Source organism: Grampus griseus (genome assembly GCF_964374135.1).
Source record: "Grampus griseus genome assembly, chromosome: X".
Taxonomy (NCBI): domain Eukaryota; kingdom Metazoa; phylum Chordata; class Mammalia; order Artiodactyla; family Delphinidae; genus Grampus; species Grampus griseus.
In genome coordinates, this window is record NC_138999.1 from 88,482,847 (window position 1) to 88,503,735 (window position 20,889).

General features: G+C 40.4%; 2 protein-coding genes across 2 annotated transcripts in view; both read right to left on the reverse strand.

Moving 5' to 3' along the window:
• Positions 1–15,526, reverse strand: part of LOC309817577 (nuclear RNA export factor 2-like) — a gene marked incomplete at its 5' end in the record, with an annotated part of 107,932 nt that extends 92,406 nt beyond the window's left edge. Inside the window, 2 exon segments of the mRNA XM_082646862.1 lie at positions 5,312–5,501; positions 15,438–15,526. Of these exon segments, the coding sequence (XP_082502988.1) occupies positions 5,312–5,501; positions 15,438–15,526 (279 nt within the window).
• Positions 15,527–17,753: 2,227 nt separating this feature from the next.
• LOC309817578 (melanoma antigen preferentially expressed in tumors-like) lies at positions 17,754–20,429 on the reverse strand (the record flags this gene model as incomplete). The annotated part of the gene is made up of 3 exons (XM_082646863.1): positions 17,754–18,267; positions 19,101–19,700; positions 20,140–20,429. The coding sequence occupies 3 exons, from the start codon at positions 20,427–20,429 to the stop codon at positions 17,754–17,756; spliced, it is 1,404 nt and encodes a 467-aa protein (XP_082502989.1).
• Between the last annotated feature and the right edge of the window lie 460 nt (positions 20,430–20,889).

Sequence of the window (20,889 nt, forward strand, 5' to 3'; positions counted from 1 at the left end):
ATAAGATTTTTAAACTAAATATTGTAAAATACTTGCACCCTCATCATTTAAATTGTTCAGGCAGTTCTCAACCTCGTTTACACACTAGAGTCACTTGGAAAGATTGAAAAAGTCACTAGCGCCAGCCTACACCCACAACAATTAAAACAGATTTGGGGGCAGAACCAAGCAATCACATTTTTAAAACTCGTCATGTGATTGCAGTGTGCAACCAAGGTTGAAAACCACTATGTTAAAAGGCATCGACTTTGGGGTTATGCTTGGCAGAAGACCTTAGGAATGCCTGCCACCTCACTTTGCTGACTTCCCACTCAGTGCTCTTTTTGGGGACCTAGTGATTCCATTAGCTTACAGTGGGGATTGGTAAACTGTGGTCCACGAGCCTGTTTCTGTATGACCTGCAAGCTAAGAATGTTTTTCCATAGTTGAATGGTTAAAATAATCCAAAGAAGAATGTATTTCCCGGCATGTGAAAAGTATTTGAAATTCACATGTCCCTGCCCGTATATAAAGTTTTATAGGAAGACAGCCATGCTGTGTCTGTGGCAGCTTTTGCTCTACAATGCAGATCTGAATAGCTCCATCGGAAACTGAAAGGCCTGCAAAGCCTCAAATATTGGTCATCTGGGCCTTTCCAGGGAAAGTTTTTTGAGCTCTGGCTTAAGAGCATGTGTCCTTAAAGCAAATGCACAGTAACAGCAGTAAATGGCTGACTGTCCCTTTGGCTAAGCCTGTGAAGAAAATTTACTGTAGTTACTTGCGACTTCACTGTAGGGTCCTTCCTTAGTAGTCCACTCATTCATCGTGTTCTGGGTCAAGTGTGGGAATTGAGTAAGGGACTACCATTCGCCATCACGATAGCTCGAGTCACCAAATCTATACTTGGAGTACTTGGTGTCAAGTACTCTTTCAATCAAAGTTCCCACTTGCCTATGCCAGCTATTCGTTCTAATAGCTATTTTATAAAAATTAGACGCTCTTAATAAAATATATTCCATAGCTGACAAAAACTCTGTGAGGGCCAGAAAAGCCGGCTTGGATGCTATGCAGCCAGGGGAAGTCCACTCACGCTTTGGGACTGCTATAGCTGAAACACCACTGCTGCCTGTGTGCTAACTGACATGTATGCATTCCAGGCACTCTGCTGTGACTGCTCCATAAGAACCAGAGATCCCTCCCATCATACACAGTTGACCATGTCACTGAGCCATACACGGCTCCCATGTCATTCAGTTACGCCTCCAAGTCTCAGGATGGTGCATATGCTTGAAACCACCGATATCCCATTTAGAACCCGAGCTGTAAGGGGTTCTGGTTAATGTGTACACACACACACACACACACACTGGTTTCATGTTTTTAGCTTTTTGGTCACTAAAGAACAGGAAAGCTTATGAGTGTTCATGTATGTCAGAAGAGTTGCCAATGGAATCCGATTCATAGTTGATTTTATAGAACGTTATAATTTTTGCTTCTGTAAATGGTATATTCCGAATGGAAATGGTACTTTCTATTTGTTACAATTATCTTGTGTATATTAGTCTTATACTCAACAAACTTATTAATCTCTATCATTAATCTTAGTTTCCTTAGCGTCTCTTGAATTTACATGAAGGTAACTATGTTATCTTGACAGCTTTATTTTCCCTTGTACACATTTATTAATTCCCATGTGTATAGATGCATATATACATTCTGGCTCACTGTACTGCCTAGGAGATGTAGTATGATGCTAAAACAAAGTGGTCATGTAAGTCATCTTTGTCTCTCTTCTGATTTTAAAGGGAATGCTTCCAACATTTCGCTATTAAGTATTATGTTTGATGTAGTTTACCCTATTTTTAATATCTGTTGTCAGTCTAAAGAAACATCTTTCAATTTATGAATTGCTGAGAATTCCTGTTATTGTCAGTTTTACTGCTGATTGGTTGTTTCAATTTTTGTAGGCCTTTTTTTTACTGAATATTTTGTGATAATTCTCCTTCCTTTATTTCACTAATGGGCTAAATTAACTTCACAGATCTCCTAATGTTAAACCAATGTGGCATGCTTGGGATTAAACACGACTTTGTCATACTGTGTTTCCTGTCTTCACCGTGGCAGGATTTAGCTTGCTATTAATTTATGTATATGTTTTGCATTTGTGTAACTAACTGAGATTGGCTAATAATTTTGCCTTCTCGTGTATTCTTTGTCAAGAATACGTTTAATAATATTAAGATTTTCTGTTTCTTTAGCATGGAAAATCGTGTTATTCTCTGGGATTGATCTGTTTTCTCTAAATTTTAAATTTATCAGCATATCTTTTCCATAACACTGTTGTATCTTTTGAATCTTTGCTGAAACTGAAAGTGTGGCAGCTTTTCTCATTTCAGAGTGGCTTCTCCGTGCCATATCTCTAATTTTCTTGACCCTTGTTGCCAGATGTTTCCTTATTATCTTGTCTCTCTAAAGTGCTTGCAGCTGGCATTTTTATATTGTTGTTGGTCTCTGTCATATCTGTTATCAGTTCCGTTCATTTCTGTTCTTATTTTTATTTTTCCTTGAAAAGGGTGGAAAGACAGATTAATTTTTGTAAAGTAAATGATCCATGAACAGGCTTTTCATCTACCACCATGCTTTATTTTCTAATTTTTATGTTTGAATATAATGAACACTCAAATATCCAATCCATTCATCTGTTTGGAAGAGGCCTGCAGCTTTGCAGTGCTGCCACTGCCACCACGTGTATTCAGTTCCACTGTTGGCACATCAGATGTTTAAGGAAGAGGGAACTGGAGCACTACTGCTAAGTACAGCTGACCCTGGAACAATAGGGTTTGAACTGCGTGGGTCTGCTTATACGTGCATTTTTTTTCAACAAAGGTATAAAAAAGTACTCGTGTAGAACATCGTGTACAAGACAGATATTGAAGTGGATAGCCTATCCTTACACAGGCATAAGGTGAGTGATATTTAATAAAAAATTAATGACGTGTTAGTTTTCTTACTGTTTTATAACTTTGCTTTCAAAGAATTACATACCAGTACAGTACGTCTCTCTGTCTCTCTGTCTCTCTCTGTCTCTGTCTCATAATTGGAGAAACTACACATCAGCCTATCATCACCACTGGTATGTGTTTTTTTAGTATAACAATGTTTCCAATGCTGTATCATGAAGATGACTGTGATACTGTATGCCATAAAAGTTTTATAATGATTCATTCATTAGTGTATGGTCTAGGCTAGCATGAAGCAATGGTATCCATCACACTAGACAACCATAAAGCAATCATATTGCTGCTTCTTTGTTATCAATGCACGGATCCCGATACCTGTAAAAAAATATGAATTTCTTTGTCACACGATCTTTCTACTTTTGGTGTCTTGTGTTAGTAGTACGTGTAACATCTACCATGTTTTGTATCACATAAGACAGTATTGATATAGGTACTGACGGACAGACGATTCAATTTGTAAGCAGATGATGCAAACTTACGGTATCAATAAATACAGCACAGTACTGTAAATGTATTTTCTCTTCCTTATGATTTTCTTAATAACATTTTCTTTCCTCTGGCTTACTTTATTGCAAGAATACACTATATAACACATATAACACACAAAATATGTGTTAATCCACTGTTTATGTTATCGGGAAGGCTTCCAGTCAACAGTAGGCTATTAGTAGTTACATTTTGGGGGGACTCAAAAGTTATCTGCAGAGTTTTGACTGTGCAGGGGGTCGGCGTCCCCAACCCCCGCGTTTTTCAGGGGTCAAGAGTATACACGTATTTCATTTAAGAGAATAGCATACAATTCAGAAAAGAGTATGTAAAGAACATCGACTTTGAAAACATACCTGCCTGGATTCAAATCCTGCTCTGTCCCATACTGCCCATGTGACTTTACGCAAGTACTCAATCTCTCTGCATTTCAGTTGCGTCATACAGCAGTCAGTGGTCCTGTTTGCCAAGTGTTTCCATTTCTCCCCTGTTCCAGGCCCCTGGAAGAACTGCACTTGTTGCTTTATCCCCTTTGTTTGGGCAGGGCCATAAATGTGAGTAGTTCTGGCTAATGGGTTTGAGTGATATGTGAAATAATTCTGGGCCACAACATATGGTTGTTGGTGTGAGACCTCCCTCCAGGCCCAGGGCCCTCTTCCCCTCAGGCACAGCGAATGACAACTTTCTAGATGGTGGCTGCTCTGTCGGGTTCAGTCTCCAAGTCATTCTAGTAAGAAGAGATCAGATCTCCGACATCCACCATCCTGTGATGGACGTGCACCTGCCATGGACATGTAGTGGGAGTGAGGAATAAGCCAGTGATATTTGGGGATTGTCTATGACCACAGCATATCTCAGCCTCTCCTGACTCACGAATCTCATCTGCCAACTGAAATAACACCCTCTCAGAATTTTTCTGAGGGTGAAATGACTTAACTTACATGATGAGGTTATCACAGTGCTTGACATATAATAGGGACTCAAAACATGGCAGCTTTAATTATTACATAATAATAAAACTGTTTTCGAAAACTGTAGGATATTTGTATAAAATGAGAGGTATTGTGTCTGCTTATCCTGACAGGTAAGTTGTACTTTTCTTTCCAGAGCGGGGCAGTATATTTGTTGCTATAGAGAAGACTGCTTAATGATGTGCACTTACGCACTTGTCTTTGCCACCACGCTAGCAGACATATGTTTAGAAATTGAGGTTACCTCTGAAGACTAAAAAGTGAATAGATTTAAGCAGGAGGGAGACTGGCTGATGAGATAAGATAAAATGCATTTCAGAGCAATAAGTAATTTCTTAAAGAGAAGAAGAATAGATTATAATAATTATATACATACATTCTCTTGCTCTTAGTAAGCAAAAGCACAAGGTTTTAAAGTGGTAGGAGATTTAGTGTGGACAGGTCTTCCCAGAATATTTTCTGGCAACACTCGTTCCTCCGATGCTCTGTGGAAAAATGTATCATCCCCGCATAAGTTGGGGAAACTATCCTTGCCTTTGACATTCATATTGCATATTAGCATATTATCTAAAAAACATCCTATGGTATGGAAATTCATTTACCTCTAGTCCTGTATGTTCCACACGTCTCTGAAGTAGAGTCCAATTTCGTTGTTGCTGTTTTTTGTGGCCCTAGTGTTTTGCAGAACAAGCTTGGAAATGCTGAAGTGAGAGAAAAATAAAGTGGATTATTTAAGCATCATGTAATATAAATTATCACAAGTGACAATATTCTTGAGCCATGTATCAAGAAGTATTTCTCCCCAATAAATGTAAACACAATCTCACTATCTGCTCAACTTGACTCATTCAATACCACTTTCATGACGGACCAGGACCCTGCTGCTGAGAGATGACATCCAAGTCCATGAACCCCAGCCACCCCGTCCACGGCCGCCCCACCCACCCAGGCCAGGCCATTCTCCTCCTCCACTTCACTCTCTACCAGCAGCTGCTCCCGTAAGTCCAGGTTCAGGTCGCACACACCCACAGGCTTTCTCTGCCAGCTGTACAACAGTTAGGCCGTATCCAGAAGCCCCCTCCCGCCCCCCACCTCCGTCCAACACTCTCTCTCGGGCCCTTGGCTCTTTGCCGGACCTCGATCTGACATTGCTTGGGCGCCTCTAAAAGCCCAGTTCCCTGAGTAAACTTCTAGTATCGGCGGGGGCACCTCCTACCCGAGTACCACCCACCGCGGCAGGATATAAAAGTTGGTGGAAAGGTTGGGATCTGAGCCAGAGTCTCCTCAAAGTCCCCCCTCAGCCAGAGCGCCCACCACAGCTCTAAAGGTCTTCTGCACCTATGGGTCTGACTCTTCTGGAGGTTAAGCCGAACTGCAGTTGAATAGACCCTCCCCACTCTTAAAGAGCAGACCCTCCTGCACGACCATAGGTGATCACATGATTTCGGGGACCACCTGAACCACCGAACTGAGGAGCCCTCAATCTTCACGTGACTGAGGGGGCTGAGTCTCACGTGACCACATGCTGGCACATGTCCATAAGGTCCACTTGACCAACAGCGAGTGGTTCAGAAGCTGCAGAGCTGACATGAGTGGAAGAACTTTCGGTGCCACGTGTGGTAGGAGACACACTGTTGCCCATACATGGATATACAGCGTTTAGTAGCCCACAACCTTCACGTGATGGAGATTGCTGAACTTGACATGTACCCTGCTGGGAAGGGTACCAGATCATAGCATCCACATAACCGTAAGCAGTAGATCACATCAGCTGAGGTTACCACATGCTCGTAGCTAGTCAGGGTCACATGAGAGAAGGAGCCACATGACACGCAGGGTTCAGGAGTCCACCATGCTCTAGTGACTTGAAGGGCTGGAGCTACCACAGGGTCATGGCGGCAACAGGGCCAAAGAGACCACATGCCCTTTGGGTTTAAGGGCCTAGGGTTCTGACCGGACAGGAAGGGCTGGGCCTGTCAGGTAACTATTGTCCACAGGATGGCAGCAGCCACATGATCCGCAGCTTTAGGATCCCACAAATCTCATGTGCCTGGGAGGGCTGAGTCAGCTTTCTGACAGTAGGGTCCAATGACAGTAGGGTCCAATGACAGTAGGGTTCTACTTGATCTGCAAGTTTCAGGGGAACATTACCTTCGGGAGAACAGGAGATCTGAGATTGCCCACATTCCTCATCTGCTCTGTGATGTTGGTGCCTCCGAGTGACCTTCTAAGCGCACAAGCTTGGGCTTTACGTACACCCACCCCACTCTAACGTGTTAATTTTATGTGCTTTTTTTCCCGCCCCATAGCACATGAAATTTAACACATAACAAATTAACACATGAGGATGAAATAAGTCCTCCCCCAAACCACAGTTCTGGGCATGCTGTAGAAAGTACTGTTAAGAGCCTAAGCAGTGGGTACAGGTAAGCGCTGTTGACTTCCGTTTCAGGCAGGGCTAAAGGAAATTAAACCAAATCTAATGAGTTGTAGTTGTTAATTTCGGAGGCAAAGTGTATAGTGATTACTGCGGGCCATGCACTTGAGAAGGATAATTCATTTAAGAGAGGTAACTCTATAGATTACGTACTGTTACAGAACTTTCCAGATGCGAACACTGAAGTCCAGAGGTATTAAATCAATCACCTGACTAAGAGGTCACGGATATTGTAGGTGGCACACCAGGACTGGCCCACAGGCCGTCTGGCTCCAGACTCTGTGTTCTGCTCACCCACCAGGTTCCTCACCAGAAGGTAACATTGGGTACACCCTAACTACTTCAGAAAATCTGGCAAATCAGCCCCACTTACTGAAAAGTTGAGATCTTGAGAGAGCTCTTTGGGATGCCACGCTAATTAGACCCAGTCAAATTTGAGTCTATTTCATGGCCTCTATTTAAGGTTTGTGTATAGATATAAACGTATCTCTAATATGTGAAATATGTGTATATGAGTTGTTTATGAATTGCTTGATGATAGCTGAAAACATTTCCTTCTTTTAAATAAACACTGAAAAGAAGGTATCATAAAGTTTAGTCACCATACTCCCCGTGCCTGAATTACAACAATTACAAATGAGTGGAATCTGAATTCATTAGGGTTTACAGTGCATATTCCGTCTGTGTCTGCACAGAAAGAACAGAGAAAGGAGGACAATATATATCGTAGGGGTTTTTTTAATTGCAAATCCAGAAACACCTATTTTGCTGATTTGTGTGGGAAGCTGCAGGATCATCAGTATGTCCAAAATAAGTGTGATCTGATCTTTCTGGTTTGCTGGCCTCGGTAAACGATGCTTTACATTGTTTGGATTATTTTGCTAGGTTCCTGCAATGTGGCATGGATGCATAAATAAGCTGAAGAAAATGCAACAGATCAAATTTTCCACTGTGGTTACAGTTGAGGTATTAAGAAAAGACAAGAGACTCTGTGGTTCTAGGCCTACTGAAAAATGTCTTAGTTTGGTGTAAAGAATTGTAAGAGAAGACAGTTATTCGTGCAGGTCACTGTGTCTCATGTAACTGTGGAGAATTATTTGTGGGACACATAAATTCAAGAGACAAAAAAGGAGGCATATCTTTATTTAAAATAGAGCCTATTATGAAACTTTACGCTGGATTTAGGAAACATCTCCATGTAGTCATAGGATGGAATCTGATACCAAGACCTGATATAGTTGTTATAATTAGATACAGATGAGCAGATCAACAGTGCAAGATGCAGAACAATTTTATCGAGCCTATCTATGCTCACCTGATGGTGATTGGGGTCAACTTTTTTGACCAGAAGTCCAATTCTGGCCTCCTCATTATCCCTCTTAAGTCAGATTTTGCTCCTGTCAGACCTGATAACTCAAATTAATCATTCTTTCTCTGAGATGACGATCCGGAGTTCCTCAGGACCTTTTGAAAACATTTAGCTACATCAGTGGGGCCCTGTCACCACGCTCTACTATATATCACGGGGGCGGGGAAGAAACTCTATGTTTAAAGATCTGTGTATCTGGGGTCCAGTTTAGGCATTACATTTATCAGGCACTGTGTTTAGGCAGCATGATAAACCATTTCTCTTGCATGTGATTTGGCAGGATTTCACGGGAACAAATTTTCCTTCTTTTATCTTTTTTGTTTTGAGGTGGCCACTTTGGGAGTTGGTGCCCGTGGTTTTAGGAGGAGGAGTGGCTTTATCTAACACAGAGAATTGGGAAAGGGGAGCAACAGAACAGTTGTGATGCTGTTTACCTAAAGGTAAATACTCAAATTCTTCTTGTTCTAACACACATATGTACAACTAAACTAGATGTCGTATGTGACTTTACTTTCAGAAAGCAAAGTTGACTTACCTAGCAACAGTACACAGGAGATAGCGTCATATGGGGCTGTATCATTATGGAAATTGCATTCAGAACCTGTTTCTCTTTGTTCCTTTTTGAAATTCGTTAAGATATATGTACGTAAGTTTACTGTCAGTGGTTTTTTTGTTTGTTTTTTTAACATCTTTATTGGAGCACAGTTGCTTTAGAATGGTGTGCCAGCCTCTGCCCTACAACAAGGTGAACCAGCCACACATACAAACACGTTCCCATATCTCCTCCCTCTTTTGTCTCACTCCCTCCCACCCTCCCTATCCCACCCCTCCAGGCAGTCACAAAGCACGGAGCTGATCTCCCTGTGCTATGTGGCTGCTTCCCACTAGCTAGCTATTTTACGTTTGGTAGTGTATATATGTCCATGCCACTCTCTCACTTTGTCACAGCTTACCCTTCCCCCTCCCCATATCTTCGAGTCCATTCTCTAGTAGGTCTGTGTCTTTATTCTCATCTTACCCGTAGGTCCTTCATGACGTTTTTTTTTTTCTTAATTCCATATATATGTGTTAGCATACGGTATTTGTTTTTCTCTTTCTGACTTACTTCACTCTGTATGACAGACTCTAGGTCCATCCACCTCGAAAGAAGAGAAACGGTTGCAGTTACTGTGCTGTGGCGTAGAGTTGAATATCCCTACCCACCAACCATCATGATGTAAAATTCTACAGCCCTAGGTTGAATATAATAGGTCGAATAAGAGGCTTATCCTGTGAGGATTACCATAGCATGGAAATAGGAAATTACATCCACAATTAAAATTTCTTCTGGGCAAAGGATGGAGAGAAGTGAGAAGATAAGGATTCTGTACAGGGTGCTTATTCATAAGCTGTGTCTTTTGTCATGATATGACTCTCCAGTACAATTCGGAAACCCCATCCACGTGAAAACCATTGAAAATAAAATTGTGGTTCATAGATTTTCATAGTCCTAGTCGAGAATGAACTTTTTCCTGGGCTGCTTCTTTTTATCCACTCAAACATTTTTCCATTCAAATCATAGTTCTAGAGTGTGACGTCAGGAAGTTGGCAGAATAGGAGTCTCCAAGTAAACATTTTGCCTAATCAGCCATGGGCGAGAGTGTTTTTGTGGGAGCCCCAGTATCAAGTGAGGAAGCCCCAACACCCTGATCCTTTAAAAAAAAATTCCAAGAACAGACACGTTGAAGAGAGTAGGAAGAACAGCTTCACCCTACCAATATCAAACTTCCCGCAAGGCTACACATATCAATGCCTAGATAGATGAACTAGGCCTGCAATTCCTCCCATGGGAGATAGTGAGAATGTGGTGAGCACCTGAATACCCAGTGGTGCTAGACGCTGCCCAGGAATCCCACTTCTTTCTTGCCCAAACCCAGAACCCAGAGGTGATGAGCATGGCTGAATAGTCTTGGGATAGCAAGGAGAAGGGGAAAGGGCAAAGGCTCACAGCAAACAGGGCACCAAGCTCAACAAAGGGCTGCAGTTTCTACTAACTGCCTCACAGACTGTACCTTACAAACCTCATAGGCCCCATCACCTACAGAAGCCTCAGTTTGCCCACGAGCACATCCAGCACTCTATATGCCGGTCCCCCTCAGAACCGGCATTCCGTGGACACCCCTGCAGAAGGTGCACTCATGCCTCAACAGATCATGCACATGTGCATAAAGAGAACTGGCACCACTCTGCTGGATGGTGAGAACAGACATACCTTAAACACTTCAGGGTACCAAAATGGGGAAAATAAACAGGAGGCTGTCAGCATGTGTCCTGGCTTTGTGCAATTGAGAAAAGGCGTGTATCATCCAAACACTTCCTTCACAAGATGGAGCAAGAGGGGCAGAGCTGGTGAATCCACAGAAAAGGCCTCAGGGAACCCCCAGTATCCCTAGCTTGGCTGAGTGTTGCAGGTGTTTCTCTCCTGATAAAGGTCAGTAAAGGCTGATGGAGGAGATTCCTTCCTTAAATGTGAAGACACCAACACGAGATTTTCAGGGGCAGGAAAAATATAGGAAGCCCAATACCCCACAAATGATACAAGATAATTTCCCAGTAACTGACCCCATAGAAATGGAGGTCCATGAATTGCCTGACAAGGAATTCAACATGATTGTTTTAAAGATGCCCAGCCAGCTACAATACAACTCAATGAAATCAGAAAAGCAATACCTGAACAAAATAAAAAAGTCAACAAGGATAGAGAACTCATGAAAAGGAGCCAAAAGGAAATTATGGAGCTGAAGAATACAAGTGATGAATTTAGAAATATAACAGAGAGCTATAACAACAGACTTCATCAAGCAGAAGAAAAAAATGTATGAACTCAAAAAGAAGTAATTTGAAGTTATCTAATCAGAGGAGAAAAAAAAAGAATGAAAAATATTGGGGAAAATCTATGGGATTTTTAAAACACCATTAAGTGGACTCATATATGGATGATGGGGACCCTGGAGGAGGAGGAAGGGAGAGAGAGAGAGGCGGGGGGGATTTTATTTATAGAAATAATGGCTGAAAACCACCCAACTTGTGGGAGCAACATGGACCCCCAAGTTCACGAAACTCAAAAGTCCTCGAACAGTTTCATCTCATAGGAGGTTATATGAAGACACATTATAATAAAAATATCAGACAAGGAAAGAATTGTTTTTCTTTTCTTAACTGTCTTTATATTTTACTTATTTATTTTGAATACTTACAACAATCTAGAATTTTTGTCATTTCTATTAAAAGTTAATTTTTATTGGAGTATAGTTGCTTTACAATATTGTGTTAATTTCTGCTCAACAACAAAGTGAATCAGCCATATATATATATATATATATATATATATATATATATATATATATATATACACACACACACATACATATATCCCCTCTCTTGTGGATGTCTTTCCTATTTGGGTCACCACAGAGCATTGAGTAGAGTTCCCTGAGCTATACAGTAGGTTCTCATTCGTTATCTATTTTATATATAGTAGTGTATATATGTCAATCCCAATCTCCCATTTCAACCCACCCCCCCATTCCCACCCTGGTATCCATATGACTGTCCTCTACATCCGTGTCTCTATTTCTGCTTTGCAAATAAGTTCATCTGTATCATTTTTCTAGATTCCACATATAAGGTATATATTATGATATTTGTTTTTCTCTTTCTGAATTACTTCACTCTGTATGACAGTCTCTAGGTCCATCCACATCTGTGCAAATGGCACAATTTCATTCCTTTTTATGTCTGAGTAATGTTCTGTTGTATATGTGTACCACACCTTCTTTATCCATTCTTCTGTTGATGGACATTTAGGTTGCTTCCATGTCCTGGCTCTTGTAAATAGTGCTACAATGAACATTGGGGTGCATGTACTTTTTGAATTATGGTTTTCTCAGGGTATATGCCCAGGTGTGGTGTTGCTGGGTCATATGGTAGTTCTGTTTTTAATTTTTTAAGGAACCTCCATACTTTTCTCCATAGTGGCTGTATCAATTTTCATTCCCACCAACAGTGTAAGAGGGTTTCCTTTTCAAGGAGAGAATTGTAAAGTCTGTAAGAGAAATGCCACTTGTCATATACAAGGGAACAGCATAAGGCTATCAGATTTCTGAAAAGAAACCCTGCAGTCCAGGAAAGAGTGGGATTATACATTCAAAGTGCTGAAGGAAAACAACCGACAACCAAGAATACTCTATTCAGAAAAGCCGTCCTTCAGAAATGAAAGATAGATGATGACATTCTCAGACAAGCAAACGCTGAGGGAGTTATTCACCACTTGACCTGCCTTACAAAAATGCTAAAGGGAGTTCTTTGAGTGAAAACAAAAAATTAACAACATGAAAACCTACGAAAGCATAACTCATACGTAAAAGTAAGCATATAGTCAAATTCAGAACACTCCAACATTGTAATGGTGGTGGATAAAACACTTTTAACTTTAGTATAAAAACGGAAAGACAAAAGTATTAAAAATAAATACAGTTGCACTAATTCATTAGTGCTCACAATATAAAAGATACAAACTGGGACAACAATAACATAAAATGAGGTGGGAAGAGGTAAAAGTGTAGCGATTTTGCATATGATCAAAGTTAAGCTGTTATCATCTTAAAGCAGACTGGCATAACTAATGATGTTTTATGTAAGCATGGTGCTAACCACCATGGTTAATTAGTTTTCTTTTTTTTTTTTTGGTAAGTCTTTGAAATGCAGTGCATTATCTCAATATGTAAGCAATATGAACATATTATTAAATAATTTTGTATTCTTTCTCTTCTTTTAATTGGAATATAGTTGATTTACAATACTATATTAGTTTTAGGTGTACAGCAGAGTGATCCAGCATTTTTTCAGATTATACTCCACTACAAGTTATTATCAGATAATGCCTATAATTCCCTGTGCTATACAGTATATCATTGTTGCTTTCCCATTTTATACATAGTAGTTGTATCTCTTAATCCCATGCCCCTAATTTGATTTGTCCCTCCTACCTTCCCTCTCCCTTTTGGTAACCAAAAATTTGTTTTCTATATCTGCGAGTCTGTTTCCATTGTGCATATGCATTCACTTGTATTAGTTTTTAGATTCCACATACAAGTGGTATCATACAGTATTTGTCTTTCTATATCTGACATTTCACTAAGCATAATATTGTCTAGGTCCATCCATATTGCAGCAAATACAATTTCATTCTTTTTATGGCTGAGTAATATTCCATTGTGTGTGTATATATGCCATATTTTTCTATCAATTTGTCTGTTGATGGGCACTTGGGTTGCTTCCATATCTTTGTTATTGTAAATAGTGTTGCTATGAACCTTTCAAATCAATGCTTTTGTTATTTTTCTGTAAATGTATCCAGGAGTGGAATTGCTGGATCATATGGTAGTTTTATTTTTAGTTTTTAAGGGAGCTCCATATTGTTTTCCATAGTGGCTGCACCAATTTACATTCCCACCAACAGCATACAAAGATTCCCTTTTCTCCACATCCTCTCCAATATTTGTTATTTGTAGACTTTTTGATGATTGCCATTCTGACAGGTGCGAGATGATATGTCACTGTTGTTGTGATTTGCATTTCTCTAAATATGAGCGATGCTGAGCATCTTTTCATGTGCCTGTTAACCACGTGTACATCTTCTTTGGAAAAATGTCTATTCAGGTCTTCTGCCCATTTATCATTGGGTTGTTTGTTGTTTTGACATTGAGTTCTATGAGCTGTTTATATATTTTGGATATTAACCCCTTGTTGGTCACATCATTTGCAAATATTTTTTCCCAATCCTTGGGTTTTCTTTTCATTTTTGTTGATGGTTTCCTTTCCTGTGCAAATGCTTTTAAGTTTAATTAGGTCTCGTTAGATTATTTTTGTTTTTATTCCTTTTGCTTTAGGAGATTTATCCAAAGGAATATTGGTATGATTTTTATCAGAGAGTGTTCTGCTTATGTTCTCTTCTAGGAGTTTTATGTTTTGAGGTCTTTCATTTAGGTGTTTAAACCATTTTATTTTTGTGTATGGTGTGAGGGAATGTTCTAATCTTTGTTTTACATGTAGATGACCAGTTTTCCCAACACCACTGATTGAAGAAACTGCCTTTTCTCCATTGTATATTCTTGCCTCCTTTTCTGTAGATTAATTGACCATACGTGCATGGGTTTATTTCTGGACTGTCTATTCTATTCCATTGATCGATGTGTCTGTTTTTGCGCCAGGCCCATGCTGTTTTGATTAGCTTTGTTTCATAGTCCGAAGTCTGGGAGGGTTATACCTCCAGCTTCATTCCTTTTTTTTCTCAAGATTGCTTTGGCAATTTGGGGTCTTTTGTGGTTCCATATGAATTTTTGGATTCTTGGTTCTAGTTCTGTGAAAAATGGCATGGGTATATGATAGTGATTGCATTAAATCTGTAGATTACTTTGGGAAGTATGGACATTTTAACAATATTAATTCTTCCAATCCCACAGCATGGGATATCTTTCCATTTCTTTGTTCATCTTCAGTTTCCTGCATCAGGGTTTCATAGTTTTCAGATAGGGCTTTCACGTCCCTGGTTAGGTTTACTCCTAGGTGTTTTATTCTTTTCAATGTGATTTTAAACTGAGTTTAGACTTGAGGATATGGGGAGGGGGAAGGGTAAACTGTGACACCACATAGCACAGGGAGATCAGCTCGGTGCCTGGTGACCACCTAGACGGGTGGGATAGGGAGGGTGGGATAGGGAGGATAGGGAGACGCAAGAGGGAAGAGATATGGGAACATATGTATATGTATAACGGATTCACTTTGTTAGAAAGCAGAAAGTAACACACCATTGTAAAGCAATTATACTCCAATAAAAATGAAAAAGAAAAACTTTCATTTTGTGATATTTCATTATTAGTGTATAGAAATGCAACAGATTTCTGTATGTTAATCTCGGATCCTGAAAGTTTGCTTAATTCATTCATTAGTTCTAATAGTTTTTGAGTGGAGGCTTTAGAACTTTCTATACAAAGTATCATGTCATCCGCAAAGAGTAACAGTTTTACCTTGTCCCTTCCAGTGTGGGTACCTTTTATTTCTTTTTTCATCTGATTGCTGTGGTTAGGACTTCCAATACTATGTTAAATATAAGTGGTGAGAGTGGGCATCCTTACCTTGTTCCTGAATTTAGTGGAAAGTCTTTCAGCTTTTCGCCATTCACTATGATGGGTTTGTCGTAAATGCCCTTATCATGTTGGGACATGTTCCCTCTATACACACTTTGTTGAGAGTTGTTGTCATGAATGGATGTTCAATTGTGTCAAAAGAGTTTCCTGCCTCTATTGAGATAATCATGTGATTTTTATCTTTCATTTTGTTGATGTGGTGTCTCACACTGATTGATTGGCAAATGTTGAATCATCCTTGTGACCCTGGAATAAATCCTACGTGATTTATGGTGTATGGTCCTTTTGATATACTGTTGGATTTGTTTTGCTAATATTTTGTCCAGGACCTTTTCATTTGTATTAATCGAAGATATTGCCCTCTCATTTCCTTTTTCTGTAGTGTCTTTGTCTGGCTTTGGTGTCAGGGTATTGGTGGCCTTGTTGCATTCTTATTTTATGATGTCTTTGAAATGCCATGTGTTATCATTTCAACAAAGCAACAACATATACAATTCATTTAACATGTTTATCTTTCTAAGTCAGAAATGCAGTAGCAAAATGGAGGTAACAACAAGTCATTAACTATTTTTATTAATTATTAATTAAGTTTTACATTATTTTCTCTGTTTTTGAAATGCAGTTTATCACTTCAACATGTAAGCAATAAGAAAAAATAATTGTAAAAAATTTTTTACTGAGTCTTTAAAATGTGTGTGTTATCATTTCAACAAGGAAACAATGTAAACAACACTCATTACTTTTACATTCTTCTTTCTTACTAAGTCTTTAAACTACAATCTGTTTTCACATCAACAATGAAAATGCAATCTGTTTTCATTTCAACAAGGAAACACTATACACAAAATACTGATTATTTTTTCCATTCTTTTCTGTTATCGTTGACATTTTTTATGTTACCATTTCAACATATAAACAGTAGGAACAACCTATTAATTAACTTTATTTTCTCTCAATTAGTCTTTGGAATGCAATGTTTTATCACGTTGATATGTAAACATATAAACACGTAATTATTATAACATTTTTCTTACTAAGTCTTTGAAATATAATGCTATCATTCTAACATGTAAGTATATAAAGAATTTAATTTACATTCTTTTATCTTTACTGTCTTTGATATGGAGTATGTTATCATTTCATCATGTAAACAATACACGTAAATTATCAATTAGTTATTCTACATCCTTTCTTTCTTACTAACTCTTGGATACACAGAGTGCATTCAACACCTAGGGTACATCACATTTGAGATTAGCCAAATTTCTAGAGTTCAGAAGCCACATATGGTTAGTGGGCACCATACTGAGCAGTGCAACTCTAGTGGAGGGGCAGACGGAGCAAATACATATGCAACAATGTGTACCATGAAGGAAATATACATGGTACCTTAAGCAAAAGCAGCAGCAGAATAAATCTGCTTAAATGGGGAAGTAAGAGAAAACCTATCTGAGGAGGTAACATTTAAGCCATGACCTGAGGCCTGAGCAGCTACCCAACAGCATAAAAAGACCAATGTCATTTGAGCAGACTATGTGAGGGGAAAAAGTGAGAAAAATACTGTGTTATGGGGGAATAAATAATTTCCCAAGTCTTCCACGAAAGAGTAGAGAAACTGATAAATCATAGGAATGTCTACACTCTGAGTGAGATCAGGGACTTTATCTTTCTTAGCACCTGGAAAAGTACCTAAATCATAACAGATACTTGCTGAATGTGTGTGGAATAAGGAATAACTGAGCCAGGGGTCTGAGACCTGGGAAATTAGGCAGCAATATGCTGATGAAGATACCAGTAGGTAGTGGGCATAGTTTGTTTCCTTTTAGTTGCATACGGTTTCTCATAAGCCACCTGAGGAAATCAGAAATACAAGAAGTTTGCAGGTCCCTAGAGGGTAAAATTATTCAACAACTACCACCTCTAGGAAGAGTTTCAATTGATCTGACTTGTGTCAAGTGCCCATAAATGGATAAGTGAACCAATCAGTGTGGATAAGGAAATGATGTACCATGACTGGGTCAGCTTACATCACATACCCAACACTGTGGATAGTAACCAGAAAATGTAGAGGGCAGTGGGCAAGAGATCCAGTGGACATTTCAAATCCCTCTATTTCCTTTTTAAAGTTCCTCTTTTATAGAGATCAGTTTACATATCCAGTGTTCCTAACCCCAGTTTCCTAGAACAGTAGAACTTTATATATGTGTCTCTACAAACTTGGGTTTCAGGCAAAAAAAAAAAAAAAAAAGTGAACACTTTCATGACCACACATCAGTGTTGAAACACCTCCCTGTGCTGTGGAAATCACTCTGAACAACTGACCCATTTCATGTCGTTCCTCTGTGCCCCGTGCAGCATCGCTTCCAACTGAGCCTGAACTTCAGCAAGTTTCTGTCGGTCCAAACGGTCATGAAAAATCCATTCCTCGTAGCAATGGACAGGGACAGGATAAATCACATGCTTCAGCTTCATCAGGGAAGTCAAGTGCTGCAGAAGGCTCTTGAGCACAGGCATTGTAATGGGATTGAAGGCAAAGCTAAGGACACGGAGGTGAGTACAGTGGCTCAGGGCTGGGATGACGGCAGAGAGAGTAGAATCAGTTATCATACAATTGTTTATCACCAGATGTTGCAGGGTGCTTGAGACCTTCTCCAGCAGAGCCTGGAAGGGCTCATAAACTTCTGAGAAGATGTGGTTGTTACTGAGACTCAATACCCTTAGGTGGGTGGCCTGAGAGCTCTGGGACAGGACAGTGACATCTCTGTGAGAAAGCTGACAGTGAGGTAGATACAGTGAATCCAACTGAGGTGGCACAACTCTACAGAGAGAAAAATGTAAGGTTATTTCAGAAGAATGAGGGCAATGAGCCCCAAATTTTAGGTACCTAAGGCTCTAGAATAAACTACTGTGTTCATGGTTTGCAATAAGTGGTTAACAATGTGGACTTTGGGATCAGACTTTATAGATTTGTGACCCTGAGAAAGTTACTTTACCACTCTGAGGTACAGGGTTTTAATCTTGAAAACGTGCACAGCAGTCATTATTATACAGAACTGCGGGAAAGATTAAGTGAAGAAATTGCATGCACTTAGTATATACGACATAATCAGTGTTGGATCTGATTCACTTATTTGGCGAGGATGGGTCTGGGAAAACAGCCAACTGAGGGTTTCCTTTGACTAGTACCAGATGACAAGCTCTCCATTCAGGGTGTAAGCCTGGGGGGAAATACAGGAGCAATATTATCTGGCAGTGTTAACTATTGGGGCCCATCCATGGACATGTGCATTAGTCCTATAGCTTAATGCTTCTCCATCTGAATGCCTCCCCTTCCTCTCTAGAGATCTGTAAAGTCCAATAGGAGAAGGACTGAGTCTTTTTCACCAATATATTTACAGACTTCTTTTAGGATCTGCCCACGGTCACTGAATGAATGAATGAATGAATGAGCACAGCTTCCTTTTCTAACCTCATCTGCTGCTCAGCATAAGGTACCCCTCTCTCCCCCAGCTATGTTCAAACTCCCAGCAGTGCCTATGCTGAGGCAAAGAGAGAAATGGGTTACAAGGAGCTTAGGAAGATCCAAGCATGGTCTCTTCTGTGTTAACAATGAGGTGATCAGGGAACCCAGGTTCCTCCCCACCCCCTCACCTGAGCAGTTTGTGCAGTTGATCTGTGAGGCAGAAGAAAGACAAGCTGAGCTCCTGGAGATGGTCCAGCCGCCCAAGGCAGAGGAGAAAAGATCTGAATTTCCTTCTATTATAAGTTTTAAAGGGGATGTTACACAGAGTAAGGCTGTTCAGGTGGATCACCTGAGCCAAAAGGGTGATGACTTCACTCAGATTAGCCTGATCCACTTCCAGGTTCTCAATGCACCCCAGATCCAGAAACTGCAGGATACTTTTGTGCCCAGACATTCTATCGATTTGCAAATCTCTGCAGCAGACGTGCAAGGACCCAACATTCTGCTGAATCTTACTACAAAGGAAAGAGAGGAATTGTTCTGTTCTCAAGGTACTATTGAGGGAAATATCCACTAGTAATTCCATGGGTTCCTGAGCTGACTGAGGCTCAGACCCGGAATTACCAATCCTGAGGCACCTGACTCTATGCTGAGCTTCTATCTTAAGGATAGAGTGCTGAGAGTAAATGCATGACTGAAAACAGAAAGGGAATGCGGTCCCAATCTCAGAGCATATTGTCTTACAGACCAGATCACTCCTTAAATCTAGGATCCTCAGTTTGGGCCCCCTGTAAGGAAAGGAAGAGACAGAACACATGAGAGATAGCTGATTTTAATATAACCCAGCAAGATCAATGATGAGAAGCAGGGACAGAACACTTTAACCCTGGTTTTCACTTCATTGCCATTCACCAAGAAGTTCTTTCCACACAAATGCAGCGTCTTTCATCCTTTCCCCACCCCCTCCTTCACCTCCGGTCTTTCCCTGTCTCAATGCCCATACTCCACTTCTGTGTAATCGCACTCAAATCCATTCATAGTATCCTCAAACACCTCTACTCTATAATCAACTCTATAAGGCAATAGAGTCCCGAAGGACCGACAGCTCTGCAAAGACTGCAGTATTCACCACTGGCTACTATTGGGAGACTGTTAGGTATTCCCCTGCCCCAGGCTACAGCATACACTCCTGCTGACTCCCTGTGTCTCTACTGGTCATAGTCTTACCAAGAGAAAGAGTTCTGGGCAGGGAGGATCTGCAGACCATCAATCATGGCTTCCAAGATGTCATAGTATGATTCCCGTGTGGTCAATGACCCAATATGGAGACAGCGAAAAGGCCAAACCTTCACCATTGCCTTTAGGATCGTCTTATGCCCACCGGAGAAGGCAGCGTTGAACAATGGAACAAAGAGGTCTCTTGGGATTTCGTCCAGGGCATGGATAGCTGCAGGCTCATTATTCAGCAGACTCTTTGCAGCAAGCTCAAGGAGGGTGACTGTGGTCTTTTGGTCCATCTTCAAAAACCTGCTTCAGAGTGGAGAATTTTTAGAAATCCTGAGAAGGTATCTATAGTCACTTGTTTGCTTCCAGGGTTCGCTGTGGACAAAATACTTATTGAATAAGTATGTGGTGAACCATAGGGCCAACTCAAGTGACCACTACTATAGGAATAGAATGAAAATGGACTTGTGTGCACGCATGCATGCACACACACACACACACACACACAGACACACACTTCCATGAGATAAAATACCATTAGACATCAGAGGTAAGTTAGCAGAAGACAATGCTGACCACCTAGCTGCCTTCCTCAAATTATTTCCTCCTGAGGAGCTTCCAGATGGCAGAAGAGTAAGAAGTGGAGATCACCTTCCTGCCCACAAATACATCAGAAATACATCTACATGTGGAACAACTCCTACAGAACACCTACTGAATGCTGCCAGAAGTCCTCAGACCTCCCAAAAGGCA